The sequence below is a fragment of the Miniopterus schreibersii genome, assembly GCF_964146895.1.
Source record: "Miniopterus schreibersii genome assembly, chromosome: 15".
Taxonomy (NCBI): domain Eukaryota; kingdom Metazoa; phylum Chordata; class Mammalia; order Chiroptera; family Miniopteridae; genus Miniopterus; species Miniopterus schreibersii.
The window spans coordinates 31,759,680-31,779,307 of NC_138115.1; the positions used below are offsets into that span (position 1 = coordinate 31,759,680).

The following is a 19,628-nucleotide window of genomic DNA, read 5'->3' on the forward strand; positions in this document are numbered from 1 at the left end:
GTTTCTTCTCAGCTCGCCTTTCTTTTAAGCCTCATCTGACGACAGACAGCACAAATCCCAGGAGGACCCGTTGTTTGCAACCTGCACCTGTCTCCTAGACGTTGCAGGGGTCGGAATATGCCAAAACACGACACTCTAGCCTAAGGTTTATTTTGAGCTGAAAGCAAATAAGAAAAGCAGATGTTGGAAGAGCTCTCAGCCTTCCCCCTCTCTACTTAAAAGCATAAATTTCCCAAGAGAAAAGTGCCCTCCCTGGACCAGGGAGAGAACATTCTCATCATGGAGACGAGGTATCAGTGCTGAGATAGATTTGCACAAACAAACCTATTAAAATAACCCTTCTTTTCCATTAGCCTCCCCCATATATTTCTGAGCCACTTTCCCACAATTCCATTTCCTTAGGAGTTCAAATGCCTTTTCTTTGTCTCATCATTTCTCCACAGATTTATTTTTCTCTTGTCAATATAAGCTCTCAGGCTTCACCACTTCCTTGGGGTTTTCACTTCTTTCTAGAAAGCCCCCTATGCCATATGAAAATATTAATGTTAAATAAGATCTGTATGTGTTTTCTCCTGTTAATCTGTCTTTTGTCAGTTTAATTTGTAGGCCTCAGCCACAGAACCTAAGAGGGTAGAGGAAGTCTTTTCGCCCCTATAATATGTTCTTAAACCCAGGGCATTGTTCCCTGAACAGTATCTTTAAATGTGTGTATGTTCCCAGTTGAAAACCCACAATCATAGTGGTTAAAAGCATGGGTCCTGGAATCAGACCGACCTGGGGTGCAATCCCAGCTCACCTTCTCGTAGCTGTGTGACTAAGCAGGTTACCTAACTTGAGCATCCTGTAAAACGGGGTAATCTTTCCCTCCCTCCCTCCCTCTCTTCTTGGTGAAAAGATCCAATAGGTCTTTATAGTAGTGAGCACAGTACTGGTATATAATAGGCTCCTAATAAGCCAAATGCTACCTGTTCTAAGTAACAATTATCATTAGATGGCTGCGTTACATTCAACAAGATACTTCTAAAGAAAAGCTAAAATAGGTGATTTATTTTAATGGAAAATCTATTTATTAAGAATAAATCACAGGAGAGAATACTTATTAGATTCTTTACCCAGGTCCTTATACACAGGCACTTCTTGCTCCTCAGCTATGGAAGGACAAAAATGGACCCAAAACAGGTCACCTGAGACAGGTGCGTCCAACTCCTGGGCAGCCGCTCAGTGTGTCAGAGGCCAGTGTCCAACAACCTTCAAGGGCAGGCTGGCCATAGTCCATAGAGACCAAGGCGGAGGCACCAGGTTGTCCTCTTAGTGGAAATGCTGGGGGGGGGGCGGGTGTCCAACCCCAGGGGAAGCCCTGAGGACACGCTTGCGGGAATGCTTTCCAGGAAGCCAACCTTGATCCATATGTTTATCTGGGAGTCTAGACCGAACAGCACTGACTGGCCCAGGACTCCGAGTACAGGCGGACATGTCTATCTGCTGCTCTCTACCTCCCTTCTGCTAAGGAATTAAAAGTAAAGATGGGAGCTCCGGCTATGTACCCATCTCCCACGAGACAGTCCTGCTCAGGTGTTGAATGGATTTTCACAGAAATTGGTCCCCTTGAATTTGCTTGCTTCTGACAGTTGCTTATGATGGTTCTGAAGTGTGGGCCCTTCTCCCACTGTGAGCAGCAACTGCTCCTCAAAGTAGAGGAGCTGGTCGACTTCAAAACAGTCACTGACACGAGGCACCACTTTTTCTAGAGACGCCCTGACCTCCGCTTCGCCAGCTTTCTGCCGCCTGGCTCTCTTGAGGTAAGTATAGACCTCCTCGAATACTTCTGCTCCCAGCTTCTGCATGGCCGACCTGCCAGGCAAAGGAGGAAAGATTCAGGGGAGTTAGCCATTGAGATCACCTGCAAGAAATGTATTTTTAAATTATTGATTACACAAATCACATTGCAGCCCTGGGATTCAGAAAAAAGTGGAAAAAAATAACATGTGAGGTCTGTAGCTGGCACATTCCACAATATTCAGCAAATATTTCCTGAGTGTTTGGTATGTGCTGGGGGCCCTTCTAGGCTCTGGGATACAGCATTAAACAAGTGAGGCCAACTGCCTACCTTCATGGAGCTCATCTTCCAGAGTAGAGACTAAACAGACGAATTTAAAGGTATTATTCATAATAAAAGGGCAGGCACTGCATGCTGAGTGCCATGTAGAGTAAAGCAGGGTGAGGGGTGGAGGACCGTGAGGGGCAGGGTGATCCTCTCTGACCAGGTGTCCTCTGAGCAGACACCACAGGAGGTGAGGCCAGTGGTAGGGGGAGAGAGACCTGGGCCCGAGGCTCAAACATGTCAGAGAAACAAGGAGAAAGCTGGTGTGGCTGGAGTCGGGAAAAGGGGGGAGAAGAATGGTGGGATATGGAATCAGAGGAATAATAACACTGAGAATAAATAATGAGAGGGAAACACTGTCCTTTTAACTTTAGGCACCTTTCTATGCACTGAACCTTGACAACAGCTCTGGGAGGGCTGTTGTTTGTTTTTAAACCCTTATTTTACAGAAGAAGAAACTGAGGCCTAAGGGGGTAAGGTGATCTGATCGAGTTCCCCCCAAGGCCGGCATTCATTTCTCTGTACTTGCCTCCAGCCCTTGCCCGCCCGGGGCCACAGCTGTGCACTGTTGCAGCCACACTGCCATGCTCAGTGCGTTTATTTTGCGTCTATTTTCCTCTGTGTCTAGCTAGGGTCACAAACTAAGGGCCTATGGGAAACACTTGGCCCATGATATACTGCGTTTGATCAACATCAAGCTTTCTTTTCTTCTGGTTTATTGTTATTTTTGAGCATTTTAATGTAAAAGTCCCTGGGTAGGGCCTGCACTCCGCCCGCTCCATTGTTTCACTGCCCTTTGCTCACCTCCCTTTTTCGTTATTATTTTAAACGAGGCTGCTTCTCATATTTCCTCCGCCTGCCTGACTCAAGGGCATTTAAGTTTTATGAATTTTGGAATACAGTTCCAAATTTATATGCCAACACTGACCTCATCTTTCCCCCACCGAACATTTAGCTTTGGCCCTGTGGCACCGTGTGACCGTCTTCAGAAACAGCTTTTTCATTTTGGGGAGTATAATCTGGCCTCCTTTCTAAGAGTGGGGCTAATTACATGTGTGCTCGCTGTGAAAATTCATGTTTGCACTTATGATTTCTGCGCTTTTCTGTATATATGTTGAGCTTGATTAAAACATAAAAAATTGTGTGAGAATGAAATTATTAGGTCAAAAGGGTATAAGTATTTGTATGACTTTAACCTTGGGGAAAAAATGGTTCTCTATTCTTCATTTCAATGGATTTGGTGAAAAGAAAGATTAGGTTTTTAGGGTTTGGGGTTGTTTTATTTTTAGCATTACTGCTAGGCAGTAATGATGGTAATGTTGACAATAATACTGCAGCACTAATATATATATATTTTAAATATATCTTATATTGATTTCAGAGAGAGGAAGGGAGAGGGAAAGAGATGATGATGATAGATAGATAGATAGATAGATAGATAGATAGATAGATAGAAACATCAGTGATGAGAGAGTCATTGATCGGCTGCCTCCTGCACGCCCCTGACTGGGGATGGAGCCCAAAACCCCGGCATGTGCCCTGACCGGGAATCGAACTGTGATCTCCTGGATCCTAGGTCAATGCTCAACCGCTGAGCCACGCACGCTGGGCTCTCATACATTTTATAAACTTTCATTGTGCAGTACTATTCAACCTTGTAATTTCTAGAACACAGGATCTAAGGTATTGTGGCAGATAAAAAGAAAAGTAACTGATCCTGCTGTCGTTTAGAGGCTAGAAATTATAATGCAAGCTATATACATTTTAAACTTTAACATTTTTATAGGACTTTAGAGTTTGCAAAATGCTTTTATGTTCATTATCTCAAATGGTCCTGGAGAGCTAGGCAATTCATTGAACATTTATCTTAATTTTACAGATAAGTAGGTTGACTCTTAAAAACTCACACAGCTAGTAGGTGATGAAGCTTAAACTCAAACACAAGGAATTGGAACTTGGAGCGCTGGAGAGGCCGCAGCCCCCGGGCCCCACACCATCCAGCTTGAATGGGGTTCCCACCTTCTGCCAAGAGATTGTCCCAGGAGGCCTCACATTCCCAGTCATCTCAGTGACACTGCCTTAACTATCTGCACAGCCCTGATAACTCTGGTATTTTCCTTCTTCTTTTTTTGTGGATGTTTGTTTATCTCCCCCACTCCCCTAAAGAGCATACAAGTTCCATGAGGAAGGGGCCCAGTGACTAGAACAGGACCAGGCATGCAGAAGGTGCTCGGGAAATATTTACAGAATGAAGGAGTGACCCTCACAGCCAGGAAGTATCGTGAGAAAAACCTGAAGTGCTGTGCAAGCTCAGGGTGGGAAAGTCCGAGAATGCCCTCTGGAGGGGTAGGAGGCACCACAGAATTTGGGCCATAGCGGCTGGAGGGAAGCCTGGAGGCGGCAGCAGGGGGAGCACTGGGAGGCCAGGGAGCCCGTCCAGCAGGCGAGTGAGACCATGAAGCGGGGAAGAGCCAGATGAAGGGCACATTAAAGAAGCCTTAAGACCCGACCAGTGCTATTGGCTGGTGACAGAGAAGCCCAGCACGTCCCTAAAGCCACAGTAACTGAGAGTTTCTGAGCTTTCTCTATGTGCCAGACTCCACTTTGGACATCTCCTCATATCATCCCATTAAATCCTCCTAACTACCCTATGAATAGATATTGTTACTCCTATATTACAGATGAGAAAACTGAGCTATAAGAGCATATTAAGTAACTTGCCCAAATCGCTATGCTGTATACCTGAAACGAACATATTATTGAATGTCACCTGTAACTGAAAAAAATAAAAATTTAAATTAAAAAAAAATGAAAGAAAACTTTTTAAAGATCATAACTGCCATCATCTGACGGTATTTTTTTCAAATAAACAAACTGGAAAATTAGCATAAAAAAGAAGAGTTGTTAAGATAGTAGATCCTAAGATTTCGCATCGCAAGGAGAAATGCTTTTCTTTTCATTGTATCTATATTGAGATGATGGATGTTCACTAACCCTACTGTGATACTCATTTCACAATATATGTAAATCAAACCATCATGCTGTATACCTTAAACTTATACAGTGATGTATAGCAAATATATCCCAATAAAACTAGAAAATCAAAAAACAAAAAATAAAAAAATAACTTGCTCATTGCCACATAGTTTTTAAATGGTGGCACCAGGATATGGATTCCAGCAGTTTCATGCCAAGGTGCATTCTTTTCACCATGATGCATTCAGAGAGACCCACACTGAGTCTTGACTCAACCTTTCACTGGCTGTGTGATCTGGGGTCAACTATTTAACCTCTCTGAGCCTTAAATTTTCATACTGAAGTGGAGATTACACACACACACACACACACAGACACACACACCTCAGCAGAGTATCTGTCACCTACCAGGCACTTAAGTAAAACTTAATAGCCTCTGTTTTACTATCACGCGCATTACTGTTGCTTCCCACTGGTGAATTGCACAGTTATCCTATTTTGGTTTAACTGGAAGCATCAAGCAATTTTTTAGTTCTATCTCTGGATAATAAAACTGTTTTAAATATTTTTATCTTTTCTGGCTGAATTTGGAAAACAAATGACACAGGAAGGCCAGCGGCACAGTGGGAGTAAAACAAAAAAAGTCATTTTGTAGAAATAATTATGAAAATCTAGTTTAGCAGAAAGCATTAAGAGAACACATAGATTAGTCTTCAGGCACAGTTTAAAAAAACCTTGAAAATGATTTTATCGAATATGAGAAATCCCTGCACATCAAATATGCACGAGCCACTGCAGGAATAGAATAGCGCACTGTATTTTTCCTTAATTCGGCTGTCTTAACGATCATTTGGTGCTAACAGGCAACAGGAATCTTTACTAAGGGAGGAATCTCTACCCCTTTTCTCTGTGCCCAGTATTTCAAACGGCTGCCTGTGAACCTGCTGGGCAAAGACAGAACAGATCTTTCTACAGAACTGCACTATCTACAGATCTCTGTGGGTGCTGGGGCAACATGGGACAGCCCCAGATGGGACCTGTGACTGTCAGGCCCCTTTCTGTACATGGTGCTGGCCTCTGCTCTGTCCACCCGGGCAGCAGAATCCTGAGTCTTACCGATGTTGGGTACCCTGTTAAAGCTAACCATTCCTGAAAGGGTTATTTTGCTCTTGACCTAAAAGCCCTCCATTGTTCACAGTCAGTAAATGTAGATAAATAAACTCACTGATTAAAAACAAAAGCCAGCTAGATACTGTTTACAAGAGACACGCCTAAAACACTGGGCACTGAATGGTTGAGAGTAAAGAAACAAACAAAAGATGTGCCAGACAAACAATAAACAAAAGAAATCTGGGGGTAGCTATATTGATATGAGACAAAATAGATAAGAAAAGAAGTGTTATTAGGATAAAGAATGCCACTAGAATAATAAAAACAGTTCAAGTCACCAGGAAGAAATAAAAATTCAAAACTAACATGCATCTAATAAAGTACAATCAAAACAAATAAAGGACTAGAGGGAGAAATTGTCAGGTGTGTCCTCATACTGTAGGATTTCAATACTTGCTCTGCTGTGGGTAGATGAATATCTGAAAAATTAGTAGTAATATAGAAAATCTGAATACACTTAAAAAGCTAAACTTAATAGACATATACAGGAGCCTCTCCCTCCCTGGTGATCAGAGGACCCACATTCTCTCGTAACATTTACAAAAACTGACCACATACCAGACACCCATTCAAGTCTCAACACATTTCTCAACAATAATTTATCTTATACAAAATCCAGTTATCAGACCACAGTACAATTGATGGGAATCTGTAACAAGAATATGGATTAAACATTACTGTGTTTTTAAATTTATCTATTCCAAGTGAAGTGTGGGTCAATGAAGAAATCAGGCATGCTATGAACAGACTCGTTTTAAGCCAGAGAAAAGTGATAGCGTCCTAGCACTGCAGTGCTGCAGTGTAAATTTATTCTGACAGTTGGAAAACTTGCCGCAATAATTCTGCAATGAGTATTTTAGGAATCCTAAAATAGGCAATTCTATTTAAGGGGACTCTCTTGCTGTTAGCTAAGATCTGAGAAGAGAGGGGAGTGTTCCCTGTGCTCACCAAATTAAAGAAGGGTTGTAAGTGCTTTTTCAAAGGGAGGGGAGGAGATGAGGAAGGGGCAGGGACCACCCCTTCAGTTAGGTGGGTATCGCAAGTCAAAAGAACTGACATTTTCAAATGCAGAGAACTTCTGTTTTCCTTTTCATCTATCTCTTCCTATGCTCCAAATCCTTAATCAACTTTATTCTTCTGTTCTAAAGTCTTCCATGTGTTTAAGGGATGCTGAATGCCATCTTAGCGCGGGTGCTTCATTTACCGGCCAGTGCTTTTTGGGCTGGATCCCATCCTGCCCAGACCAATGGCACCCGCAGGAGCCGGAGGAAGCCTCCCCGGGGTGCTGAAGAGGCTCCAGCTGCCTGCAGCAAATCCCCAACAAGTGTTTGGCTGGCTCCCCGGCTGAAAACTCCGTTAAACCACAAGAGAGCACTTCCTCTCTCCCCTGCCTATTTCCTCCAAACTCAGTCTCTCATCCTCCAAACTCCTTTACTGATATCTTTTCAGGTTTATTTTTTATTTGCAAACAATATATTTGATCACATATATTTATCTGCCCATCAGTTATTGACTGCCCTCTATCTCCCTTAGGGCTCTAAAGATGAGGACTGTGTCTCCTTAGGTCTATAAGGATGTCATAGAAAAATGTCTCACACTTTAAATACTATTTTCATTTTGAAACAATCTCACACTTAGAGAAGCATTACAGTTATAGCACAAAGAACTATTTTTCCCCCCTGACCCTTTTGAGAATAAGTTGCTGACCTGATACCCCTTACCCCCCGTACTTTATATTTTCTACGAATAAAGACACTCTCTTACGTAGCCACAAAATAGCCATCAAAATCAGGAAATGAACACGGATACATTACTGTCACCTAATTCTCTAAGACATTCAAGTTTCCCCAGTTGTCCAATAACGCCCCTTGTAACAGAAGGATCCAGGTCAACATAATCCTGTGTTGCATTTATTTGTCGTGTCTCTTTAGTCTCCTTCTATGACCTTGACGCTTTCAAAGGTTTCATTCAGCAAGTTATTTTGTAGAAAGACCCTCAGTTGCGTTGCCCTTGCTAATGGGAGTCACCAGCACCACCCTCTGGCTACCCCAGGAGTAGAGCCTCCTTGGAGCATTATCTTGGAGCATCACTAGGGAGCCCACCTCACCAGACCAAGAGGCTTCTCCCTTTTCTCGAGCCCATAAAATGCCCCGGTACTGAGAGTACTGCCGGTGCTGCTTTCGGGCACCTCGCTCCTGACTCTTCCCTGAGCTCTGCTCCCAGGGCACTGTAAGAAACAAGGGGTGTCTCGGGGAAAGGAGCAGCTTTGAAGTAAGTTTCCAGGGGCTCAGGACAGAATGCCCTGAGCATTCTACCTACCTGATATCTCCACTTAAATGCTTTATCGTTATCACGCCCAGTTGGATTTCTGATCTTCCCTCCAAAATATCCTAAGGGTGCAGCTTTCCCCGCTTCTGGTCACGTCACTGCCGGCCTTCCAAATCGCTCGGGCCAAAAACCTTTGAGCCGTCCTCGACTCCCTTCTGTCCTCACGCTCCAGTAGTCCAGCGTCTCTTGTAATCAGACTAGTTAGTAAACGCTATCAGCTCCATTTTCAAAATGCACCCAGGATCCCAACATTCTCACCATTTCCACCACGACCATCCCGGTGCAGGGGACATGCTCTCTTGCCCGACTGCTGCAATCGCCTCCCAGCAGATTTCCCGCTTCTACCCTCACTCTCCTCAGTCTATTGTCAACTCAGTAACCAGAGTGAGCCAGATCCCTTCACTCCTCTGCTCAAAGCCCTCGACGGGCCTCCCCATCTCATTCAGAGTGAAATCAAGGCCCTTCCACTGGTCTACAATATCCTGGACAATCTTCCAGTATCTCTCCAAAAGCCTCTCCTCTCTCCCTCCCCTCACTCTTCATTCCAGCTACACTGGCCCCTGGATCTCCCTCAAACAACAGGCAGTTTCTCTTGTGGGAGACAAAAAGGAGAGAGTTTCCACCAGTCTGATGGGTCATCAGGTTGTAGAAGAACTAACAGAAAAGCCTCTCTCCCTTGCCTTGGAGCTGATATGCTTGCAAACCATTTCTCCGCCCAGGAAAAGTTGCCCAGTAGTGGCTGCATACATATTTTTGTTTCAGGAATATGTGACTGAAAGCAAAGGACCTTTGTTTTTCTGTTCTGCTCCACCCCTCGACTTGGAGCCCCTGGGGACAGAGGACCCTTCTTAGTCATTTTTGCATCCAGCACAGTCCTGGCAAAGAGCAGCACCCAGGTAGTTCATTCAGCACACTTTTAGTGAGCACTTAGTACATGCCAAGTGCTGGGGAGGCAGCCGTAAGCCTCTGACCTCACAGAACTCAAGTTTTAATGGGAAGACGACAGATATTATTAAACAAGTAAACAAGATAATTTTAGATTTTTGTCAATGCTACAAAGAAAATAAAAGAGGGAAATGGGAGGGAGGGAGGGGAAGAGAGAGAGAGAGAGGCTGCTGGGTAGAGGGGGGAAGTGGGAAAGATGTTTCTTGGGGATGTGGGCCCCTGTGGACCACCAGGTCCTGTCATGTGAACCACACCCCCACCTTTTGGACGAACCGAACCACAACACAGAGGAAGCTAGTTCCCCCTCTAACATTGCGGGGATGCCGCTCAAGTATAAATGGAGGCCCACACTTGTCTAAATAATTACAAGTTATGAAGCAAGGTCACAAACTGTTAAATAAAACATGATCTACTTCGTACCTTGACAAGTTAATTTTATAAACACCGGGAAGGCCAGTTTACAGACAGGCTCCTCGGACTCCGCCGAGTTCTGCACTGTAATGAGGCAGGGCTGGGTGAGCGGGCCCCTCGACCCTTAGCCCTACTGTGGGCCCGACCCCTCTCTTCCCAGCCTGGCCCCCCCTCCCACTGTGCACACACATTTGCTACCTCAGCCCTGTGTCCAAGATTTACCCATGCCAGTAGCTCCTTTGGCAATGTGGAAATAGCCACCCCGGGGCCCCCGTCAGGCTTAGGGGTGTGCATACTGGCAGCTCAGGCCACCTGCTGGAGGAGGAACCTGAGGAGGAGGCCTGGAGATGAACTTGAGGCCATTTGGGCAGAGAACTGCAGGTTCCAGGTAACCAGGGCATGGCCTAGAAGAGGAGACACGGGCTCTGGGTATGCAAGTCCCCTTGGCCCCCCGGACTTCTTGCTCCATGGGGAGGGCTGTGGCTGGCGGATGAACAGAGTGGTGCCCCCTACAGCACAGGCCCAGTACATTTCAGGTTGTTTCTATGCCCCCTAATTCTGCACCCACTTTTACTAAAAAAGCTGTTGTGAACATTCTTTGCACACATCTTGGACAATATATCTTTGCACACATCTTTGCATATATCTTAAACAACATATAAATAGGCATGGAAAACCGAGCTTTCAGACACAGGTCCTACATTAAGCTGTTATTTTCAGATTGAACCACCATCACGCATATTTGATCCTTTATACTGGCTTCAAAATGAATATTTTATAATAAGAAAATACAATCCAGAGAGGGAGAGAATGAATTAAAAATCAGAATCATGGAATTTTTGAAAAGTACTGAGGAATTCATCTGATCAAACACATTCATTTTATAGACAAGGAAACTCATTTCAAAATGGGAAATGGACTTGCCTGGTAGTCAGTACTGGACTACGACACTGGGCCTCCACAGTGATGGACATGCATATGAAATAAATAAAAAAGAAATGAATCCCCTTGCTTTTCCTCCTGTCACATAAGCTCCACTAAGCAGTGCACCATGACATGGGACCACAGGATGAGGTCCTTCCTGACTAAATTACAGCTGTGCTTCCCTTGATCAATTCAAACTACATTTCCCAAAAGTCAATTTCATCCTAGCTTTGCTGAGTAGAAGCAAAGATCAGAAAATAAAATAGCTTTCCTAATCAAACACAACAAGAACAATTAGATTCACAAAGAAAACGAAATCACAAATGGAAAAGAAATTAGAACATAAATATGTTTGGAAGAATTTCTCAGCGCAAGGGTGAGTGCTTATGATTGGGAAACGATGGGTTTCCTTGGAGAAGAGTGACTTTAAAAGCTGCCTTTCATTTGGTGACCTTCCACAACTGTTCCCTGAGTCTTCTTCTCAGCTAGTCCGCATTGTCTCCTGCTATCGTTGGCCTACTGTTGGAGGAGGCAATCAAGGGGATGTGACAGCCAGTTGACCTAAGAACTGGACCCAGGCAATCAGAGGCTCCTCACTCCCTCCCCTGTGCTTGAAATGTACTCTCTTTCCAATGTTCCCACAGTGGGAGCTGTTTTTAAGGGCTCACCATGGCGAGAGTAAGGTGTTGTTGCAACCATCTGGATGGTATATGTAACTGGACACAGTTAAGGCCTCTATATAAACTTCAGTTTTGGCAGGTGGGTGTGGAAAACTCATCTGGTGGCTAAGACAAACTTCCTAAGTTCCTTGCTCATCAAAACTGCTACCTATTGATCCAGAGTAATCTGCCTCTTTCTTTGGTCTCTCCTCGCCCTCTGTGTACAGGGGCCAGTGTTAGGTTTCACTCAGGAAGCTCCTGAGGTTGCAAATGAACACCTACAGAACCCAGCTTAGCAAGAATCCTCCCACCCTTCATACCTAATCAAGTTCCTCTTCGTCATTTCCCACCCACTGACCCCCTCACTCTGCCCTTTGCCCCCAGCTGTCCCTGTTGTATTCAGAGTTGAGATCCATCTCTCTCCCCCACTGCAGTAATCTTGAATAAAGTCTTCCTGGCCTGTTTAATTCTGTCTGGTGCAGCTTTTCTTAAACAGATTCATTTTGCAATGCCAGGCTGCCACTGGGTCCCCTGTTGCCAACTGCCCATGATTAGAACAGCCATGTCTTGGTTGAACTGAGACACAGTCATCAATATTGCCTTTTTCCACTGTTTAAAGTACCCTGGTTTGGACAATAAATGTATGGTCACCCACACATGGTGCGAAATGTACTGGCTAGAGGCCCTCAATGACAAGAGGACCTGCTGGACTTTAAAAATGGTGCTACAGCAATGACAGAGGACAACGAGAGCAGATTCATTAAACAAGAACACTCCTTTTAGTCCTGATGTATTGTTACATGTTATGTCCAAATTAAAATGTTTCTCTATAAGTAAAAAATGATTATTTTCATCACTTTCATCATTTAGTAATAACTTCTGTCACACAGAGGCCTCCAACATATCCTTGATTTACGTAATATCCGATGTTGCTAACACTGTCCTACGTTTAAGTGGCAATTGTCTGCCTTAAGTTCAGTCCTGAGGGTGCCAACAACTGGCAGCTGGTGTGACCAAGGCCTCACCTCATTATTTTCTATATTAGATGAGAAAAACAAAATGAGAACTGTTTCCCAAAGGCCCAGCATGAAAGTGGTTTCAGCATCGTGGCTTCATCAGAATTGAGCTTCCCCATGTTCCACTGAGATGTTTCCTGAACATTGCTACTTTCCAGCAAAGGCTGTACTGTTAATCTATGTTTAGGAACCGGGATCTTTTCTAATATTGTGGGATGATTTCTTTGCCATCAGTCCTTTTCAATTAAGGGAAGTAGAAATGCTAACTTAAAAATTTCACAAATTCACAAGCTGGCCCTGGCCCATGTGGCTCAGTGGGTTGGGCACTGTCCCTTGCACCGAAAGGTCACTGGTTCTATTCCGGGGTCAGGGCACATGCCCGGGTAGCAGGCTTGATCCCCGGCAGGGGGCATGCAGGAGGCAGCCGATCAATGATTCTCATCATTGATGTTTCTATCTCCCTCGCTCCCTCTCCCTTCCTCTCTCTGAAATCAATAAAGACATATTTTTTAAAAAGAATTCACAAGCTGAAGTTGACAGGAACATTTTTCACCTCCCTGATCCAAGCCAGACAGGGTTTGATGCTGGGCCATCCAGATTTTCCCTTTCTTAGTTCCTGCCTAAGGAGAGAGAGACATGAAGATACCAGTAAACACACACACACACACACACACACACATACACACACACTCAGCGTAGAAGCAAGAGCTCAGGCTTGGAGCCCTAAGAAAACTGTTAAGGCATGTTCACCTGTTCGAAACATAATCAGAAGGACAAGACTCAGAATAGCCCAGGGTCTTAAGAACTCTGTCACCTGATGAAGCTGCTGAATGCACTCTCTGTGTCTATACCTAGGAAAGGCGTTTGCATTTAAGAAACAAGTTCAACGTGGATAAAATGGTGTGTTCCTCTAAAGCCCCGGGGGACATGCAGGTTTGCTTTATGAGTCATAGATACAAATAAGGATACATGAGAAAAGTTTTTAATATGCTTTTATTCTCTTTAAATTTGGCTCTAATTAGGGATCATTAAAAATATGATGATTAGCAATTAGGTTGTTTTTATGCTTAATTCATCTCTTTACTTGCATTAAAAAGTTCTATTTGAGTAGAAAATCAGAAAGGCATAATGTTTTTTTCCCTTTTCAAAAAATTGGGCTGTTTGAACTCTATGTTTATAACCACCAAACTACTGTCTAAGCTGGTGCATGAAAGAAAACAAACAGCTTTTTGAGTTATCTTTACATACGCACACATAGAAAGCATAACATTTTTTATTCCTTTGTGTTGGTGACTTAAAAGAAATATGAACATGGGAGACTAGAGGCCTGTCCTGGGACCACGGAATGTCAAGACTCTTTTCCATTAAAGATGTGGAAGGAGTTGCTCAAGTTTCATGGAGAAGCAGGAAACACATAAACATGGTCTGCTCTAAGAATGCCCTTGATGTGCCCTGGGCTGGCAAGTTGTGCCAGGTATTGAGCTATTGCCTCAGCTCCAAACCCACTCTTCTGTGCTCAGTCTTGTAACACTGGCTTCAAGACTCTGCTGGACCTTAATTTAGCTTTGCCTGCTGCTCCCTATTAGGCGCCTTCGATAGGGGGCGCTGCAGGGAGATGGGAAAGCTGTGGGAGAAAAAAGGGACTCGCCCTCCAGTTCCAGTGACTGTCATGCTGACCACACAGCGTCCACCGCCAGCATCAACTGAACCCAGTTTGTGGTTTCTCCACCACATGCAGGCCCAGCTCATTGTTCCAGCTCAGAGGCACTGGCACCAGTGGCTGGCACTCTCTTCTCCAAAATCTGGGTACCACTCCCAGAGTCCCTCCTCCAAGCTCGGAGACACCAGCAGCACAAGCCCAGTGGTGGCGCCTCCTCAAAGGTCTGCGTCCCTGCTCCCTGGGCCTCTCCTCCAAGCTTTCTGGGGGAATTGAGTAGCACCTAGCATGTCACAGAGGGCCTAAGACAGAAGAAGCAGCCAACAGTGATCGCACTTGAACTGAATCTGCAGAATCCTCAGGTGCGTGTTATAAAAGGGCCCTGATACCGAGGAGAGATCACCCCCCCGGAATAGAGTGGGGCAGGCAGAAGGCTACCAGCAAAGGGTGTACCGTAGGAGCAGCAAAGCCCAGGCCAGACTGGACAAGCCATACCCTCAGAGGGCCAGAGGGTAGTCCCCAATTCTTAGAGAAGGGTGCGCACCCCCTCTCACCCTGTCCCCTCGCATTTGGCCAGCGGAATTTGTTCTTATGTTCTGCATTTGTAAACTGTTTGCGTGCCAGAAGTAAAGATGATCACACTCTACAAGTCCTTGAGATCGTTTAGGACAGCCCTGGGTTAAGACACCTCTCCATGTTCCATTGCGCCCTTTCCTGGCTGCTGGGGATAGGATTCCACCACCTGAACACGGCAAACCAGCCCCAGGCCGAAGGCTAATGCGGTCCACACTGAGTTACCAAAGGGATGTTATTCTGCGTCCTGCTCTTCTCAGTATATCTCGTTTTTCTTTATTTTATTTTTCCCTCCATCAGCATTTATCCCCCCCATACCCTCCCCCACCTCCCCACCCTTCCCCCAATCACCACACTGTCGCCTGTGCCCATGAGCTTTCTCCCCTTTTTCTTTCTTTTCTGCTCAATCCCCCCCCCCCCACGCTAGGGCTGTGGGCCTGCTCTCTCTGAGCCTGTCTCTATTCCGCTTCTTGGTTCAGTGTGTTCATTACATTCCACACGCGAGTGAGATCATGTGGTGCTTGTCTCTCTCCGACTGACTTACTTCACGTGGCATATGTTCCCCGGGGCCCTCCATGCCACCCCGAACGTGCCCGATCTCGCCTCAGTACATCATTAACAGCGATGGTGCCCAACACTCCTTGGTTACGAGTTGACCATAAAAGCAGGACGTCCAAACACTGTGAGCTAATTAACGCAGAGCAGCAGGAAAACATACTCATCAAATCAGCCCAGGGCATCCCTGTCACTTATTCCTTGGAGAATTTAAATCAAAATCTGCCTTCAGTTTTGCTCTTACCCCTTCTTCAAGGGTCACGTTCTTTTCATTTTAAAAACAAGAAGCAAACATTTAATTCTAATTAAAACCAATAGATTGGAAATTCTCTAGTTATTCCAAGTTTCACCGCTGAATAGAGTTAGACCCCAGAAAACTACGTGGCTTAGTTCATCATAGGACAGCTTTTTATCCCAAAGCAGCCACCTGTGGGAAATTCACATCCGCATTTCCTGCAAAACCATTGTGGAGGCTGTGACTTCACTCCACATGCTCTACATAAGACACACCATGTGAGGAGCTGTGTTCCTTGAGGGACCGGTAACCCATCCACATTCTTGATAATGACTATTAGGGATTGTGTCATGTTTCCCTTTTCGACTTGGTTTCCTGGAACCTCGCAGCCGAACTATACACTCAGCCACAGCAACTATGTTCCCACATGGACGTCCTCACTTTCTCTCTGATCTTTGTTTTCTCTCTATATTATTCTATTAATAGTGCATTTGACGTAAATGGATTAAATGAACTTCTTTCAGGTGTCAGAGACAATCTCTGATCAGCAAAATGTGCTATTCATATGCATCAATTGTAACTGGATTTTCAAATCATGTGACAGAGTTAGCTGGCACTGAGGTGCTGCTGGCAGGTGGGACCTGTGCACCACCTAGGGCCTGGGTCTAGGCACAGAGAGAAGGAACATTACTGAAAAGCATGAGTCAGGCTTGTGCTACTATCTGTCACAGGCGACATGAGGCAAAGAAGTTTGCTAACCACAGCTCAGGACATTCCCTCCGTGGTCTCTGTTCCACAGTCAGAGGTCCTTTGGGCTGCATTTTATGGAACCATCTTGATACATTCAAGCGCCTTCCAGAGACTTGCACCTGCCCCTCAGGACCAGGGGGAAAGCCATTAGGAAGTACTTGCACCTCAGATAATGAAAACACCTGACGTTAGGGGCTGAATTGTGTACCCTCCCCTCCGCCCCCTAATTCATATGTTGAATGTGACTCTGGTTGGAGACAGGACCTTGAAAGAGGTCATTAGGTTGAAATGAGGCCCTTAGCATGGGCCCTAATCCAGTCTGACTGGTGTCTCTATAAGAGGAAATTTGGACACATAGAGACACAAGGGTGCACAACTATGGAGAAAAGACCAGCCCGGCTTCCGTGGGCACAGGAAGACAGAAAACACCCTCTCTTTCCAATGGAGCTGAAATTCTATGACTCCAGCATTCTTCCCACCTTTCTAAGGTTTGCCTGTTAATCTGTACCTGGCTCCACCCAGGTGCTTCTGGCTCTTTCCTGTCCACACTCAGGTTGCACAAGGGTGATGTGCCCCGGTGCCCCTTACACACAGAGGGCTTAAGGAAAACGGCGGCGACTCCCTGACTCTCTCACCGTATCGAGACTAAATACCATTTGTTTAGATTATTTCTTTGCCAGTATCTTCATGCTGGACTGTCAGAGGGAGCCTGCCTCCGTCCTCAGGTCCTGTGGGCTGGGAGCCCCAACGTGACGGTTCACACCACAGCCGAGAACTGAAAGGGGCGGGTGGCATCCTGACTTTCTTCATCTAATTGGACAAATTAAAAGCTATTAGAGTCGAAACTCAACGAATACGGCAATAAACAGAAGACGTCCTGCGGAACCTGCGGTACCTGGCGGTGTTCTCAGCACTGAACAGATTGCAGATATTTCAAAATAATACAGGAACAGCTGTGTTCATTATTATAATTTTATCATAAACATGCTTAATTGTTTCCAAATAAAACCTATTGCCCCCAGCTGGGAAAACTACATGTTTACTACAAATCAGGCATGATCTTAATGGAAATCAAAGACATATGCCATATTTTATTTATGGCTCAAAAGAGAAAAAAATGTACAGGAAGACTAAGCAGGAGCCACCGCGAAGACTGAAGAAACCTGGGCACTATGGACATAAATATTGCCCAAGAAGGCCTCGAGCTTGCGTCCCGTGGCCCCCACTCCCAACCCTGGACTGCTGTTTGCAGTTGACAGTAGCTAAAGGGCCCTCTTTGGGTCACTTGCTTGACAGCAAGATTTCGAATTTGTGTAGAAGATCAACTGACATAACAAGCATTTTCATGGTCGCTTGGTCACCAACTCGTAAAGTCAGGGCTGTAGGATGGCCGTTGAGAGGGTCAAGAAGGAGATGTGAGAAGGGAGGCATCTAGCGTTTACTGGGTCCCCACTTAGTACTGCCTAGAATGCTATTTAACACTTATGCGGATTATTCCTCCATTTTCCAGGTGAAGGAACTGGGACTGGGGGAGCAGAGGGACTTGTCTTAGACCGCAGAGGAAGAAACACAAGCTGCAAACCCAGACAGTTCAGATTCTAAAATCCACCTTCTGCTCATCTCAGCAGTTTACCTCTGGTGTCCCCCATTGCTCCTGAAGTGGAACAAATGAAAATAGAGCATAAATGTGTTAAGGTTCAGCTGGTACACACACACACACACACACACACACACGTATTTAGAAAAAACACATAGAGAAGATTTGGGGAAAGGTGAGATCCTGAGGGCACAGATGTGAGAAAAAGGCCAAGAAGTGGGAGAATTGCTAAGATGCCCCAAAGGAGCATTTTATTTTGCTCCTAAAAAAGGGGAGAAAGAGAGAGATGCCAGAAAAACTGGGATGAAGCTGGAGAAGAAGACTCCTGGGGGGTATAGTGGACCTTGGGCTGCACCTCAGGACCCACCTTTCAAGACTGAAGTCTCATTCCCCAGCTGCTGGGTGTCCCTGTCAGACAGCCCTCAGCCTGAGAGGGAATGGCCCTCTCACCAGGACTCACACCCCTTCCTGCATTCCTGCAGCCAGTGCTGGGGGACACGGGGCTCTAAGCTCAGCCCCTCAAGCCCACTCGGGACAACCTTGCAGGACCATCCCAGCTTCAGAGTAACCTGCGCAGTCGAGGAGGATTTGCTGAGATGATGCCACAGCCCAGCTTCTCCCTCTGCCCAGTCCTGCTTCCTGCCCTCCCCCCACATGTATGGACTCCCCACATTTTGCAGGGAACTGTAGGAAAATCATCTCAGCCTTCTTTGCAGTGAGTCTACCTGCAACAGGTGACTAATAAGCATTATTTAAGAACAGGGGTGCCTAATGATTAGCTTGAAGTCGCTTAAGTCTTTGTGACATGAAGCCTTTATCACCAACTTCCAAATGTTCAAAAACCAAAAAGTCTAGTGCACTCATGGGTGATTTGGGTGAGTAGGAGTGTTAGGGAAAATGCATAAAGAAGTTAGATTTTCAGTCTAGACCAATATAGTGCAGAATGGAGACAACAGAGGCAGAGGATGAGCTATTTCACAACACCCAGGGCTGGCAGATGTTTTGGGAAGGGCTGTCAACTACAACAGGACATGGACTTAGGACTTGAGCCAAAGTTGCCTCGACCTGGAAGGGCAGAGCCACGCCGGCTGACATGTAGGTGAAGTTATGAGGCTGAGCCTCACCTCCACAGAAAGGGGTTAAATCACTCCTGGGCCAGAGAAACTGAAACAACAGGTCTACTTGATGAAGAAGGCATCATCCTAGCCACGTGTGGGCCTGTCCATCCCTTTGGAAGAGACAGGCTCCTCCTCTGAACTTCTGGGCATTGGCTCCACTCAGGGGGCACCTGGCATCCACTCCAACCTTGTGAATCACACTTGAGGTGTCCAACCTCCATAGCTGGGGTGTAAGGTGCCTGCATTGTTACCAGTCTCACAACACTCACCCCCTCACACCTAACATACTCACAAGGAAAGCACAATTAGTTGACTGCACACCTTGAGACAGCCAGGTAAAAAATCTAACTGGCTCTTTAAAGGATCTCGTAAAGATTCTGTGTAGATTTAGAACCACTGCTCTTTGGGCGGGAGCCCCTGTTCCCTGGTCACCAGGCTTTTCTTCCGTACAAGCTTTTGTTGTTGTTTTGAAATTGAAATGCAGGTTTCAATCAGCGGCTCCTTCAGAAGCGCTGCCTGACACAGATCTTTCATTAAAGAAACAGGATGTTGGAGGCACAGCTAACACCTTTGCAATGAGATTAGAAAGCAGAGGAGAAAGAGCCACCACTTC

The 19,628-nt window shown here is 45.5% G+C and overlaps 1 protein-coding gene across 1 annotated transcript in view; it reads right to left on the minus strand.

The window, feature by feature from the left end:
• Nucleotides 1-1,023: 1,023 nt before the first annotated feature.
• The window catches only part of NEK11 (NIMA related kinase 11), a 132,634-nt gene continuing 114,029 nt past the window's right edge, over nt 1,024-19,628 (minus strand). The window contains exon 16 of the mRNA XM_081159842.1: nt 1,024-1,851. Coding sequence (XP_081015968.1) covers nt 1,569-1,851 — 283 coding nt within the window. The 3' untranslated portion in view covers nt 1,024-1,568. The remainder of the gene's footprint in view (nt 1,852-19,628) is intronic.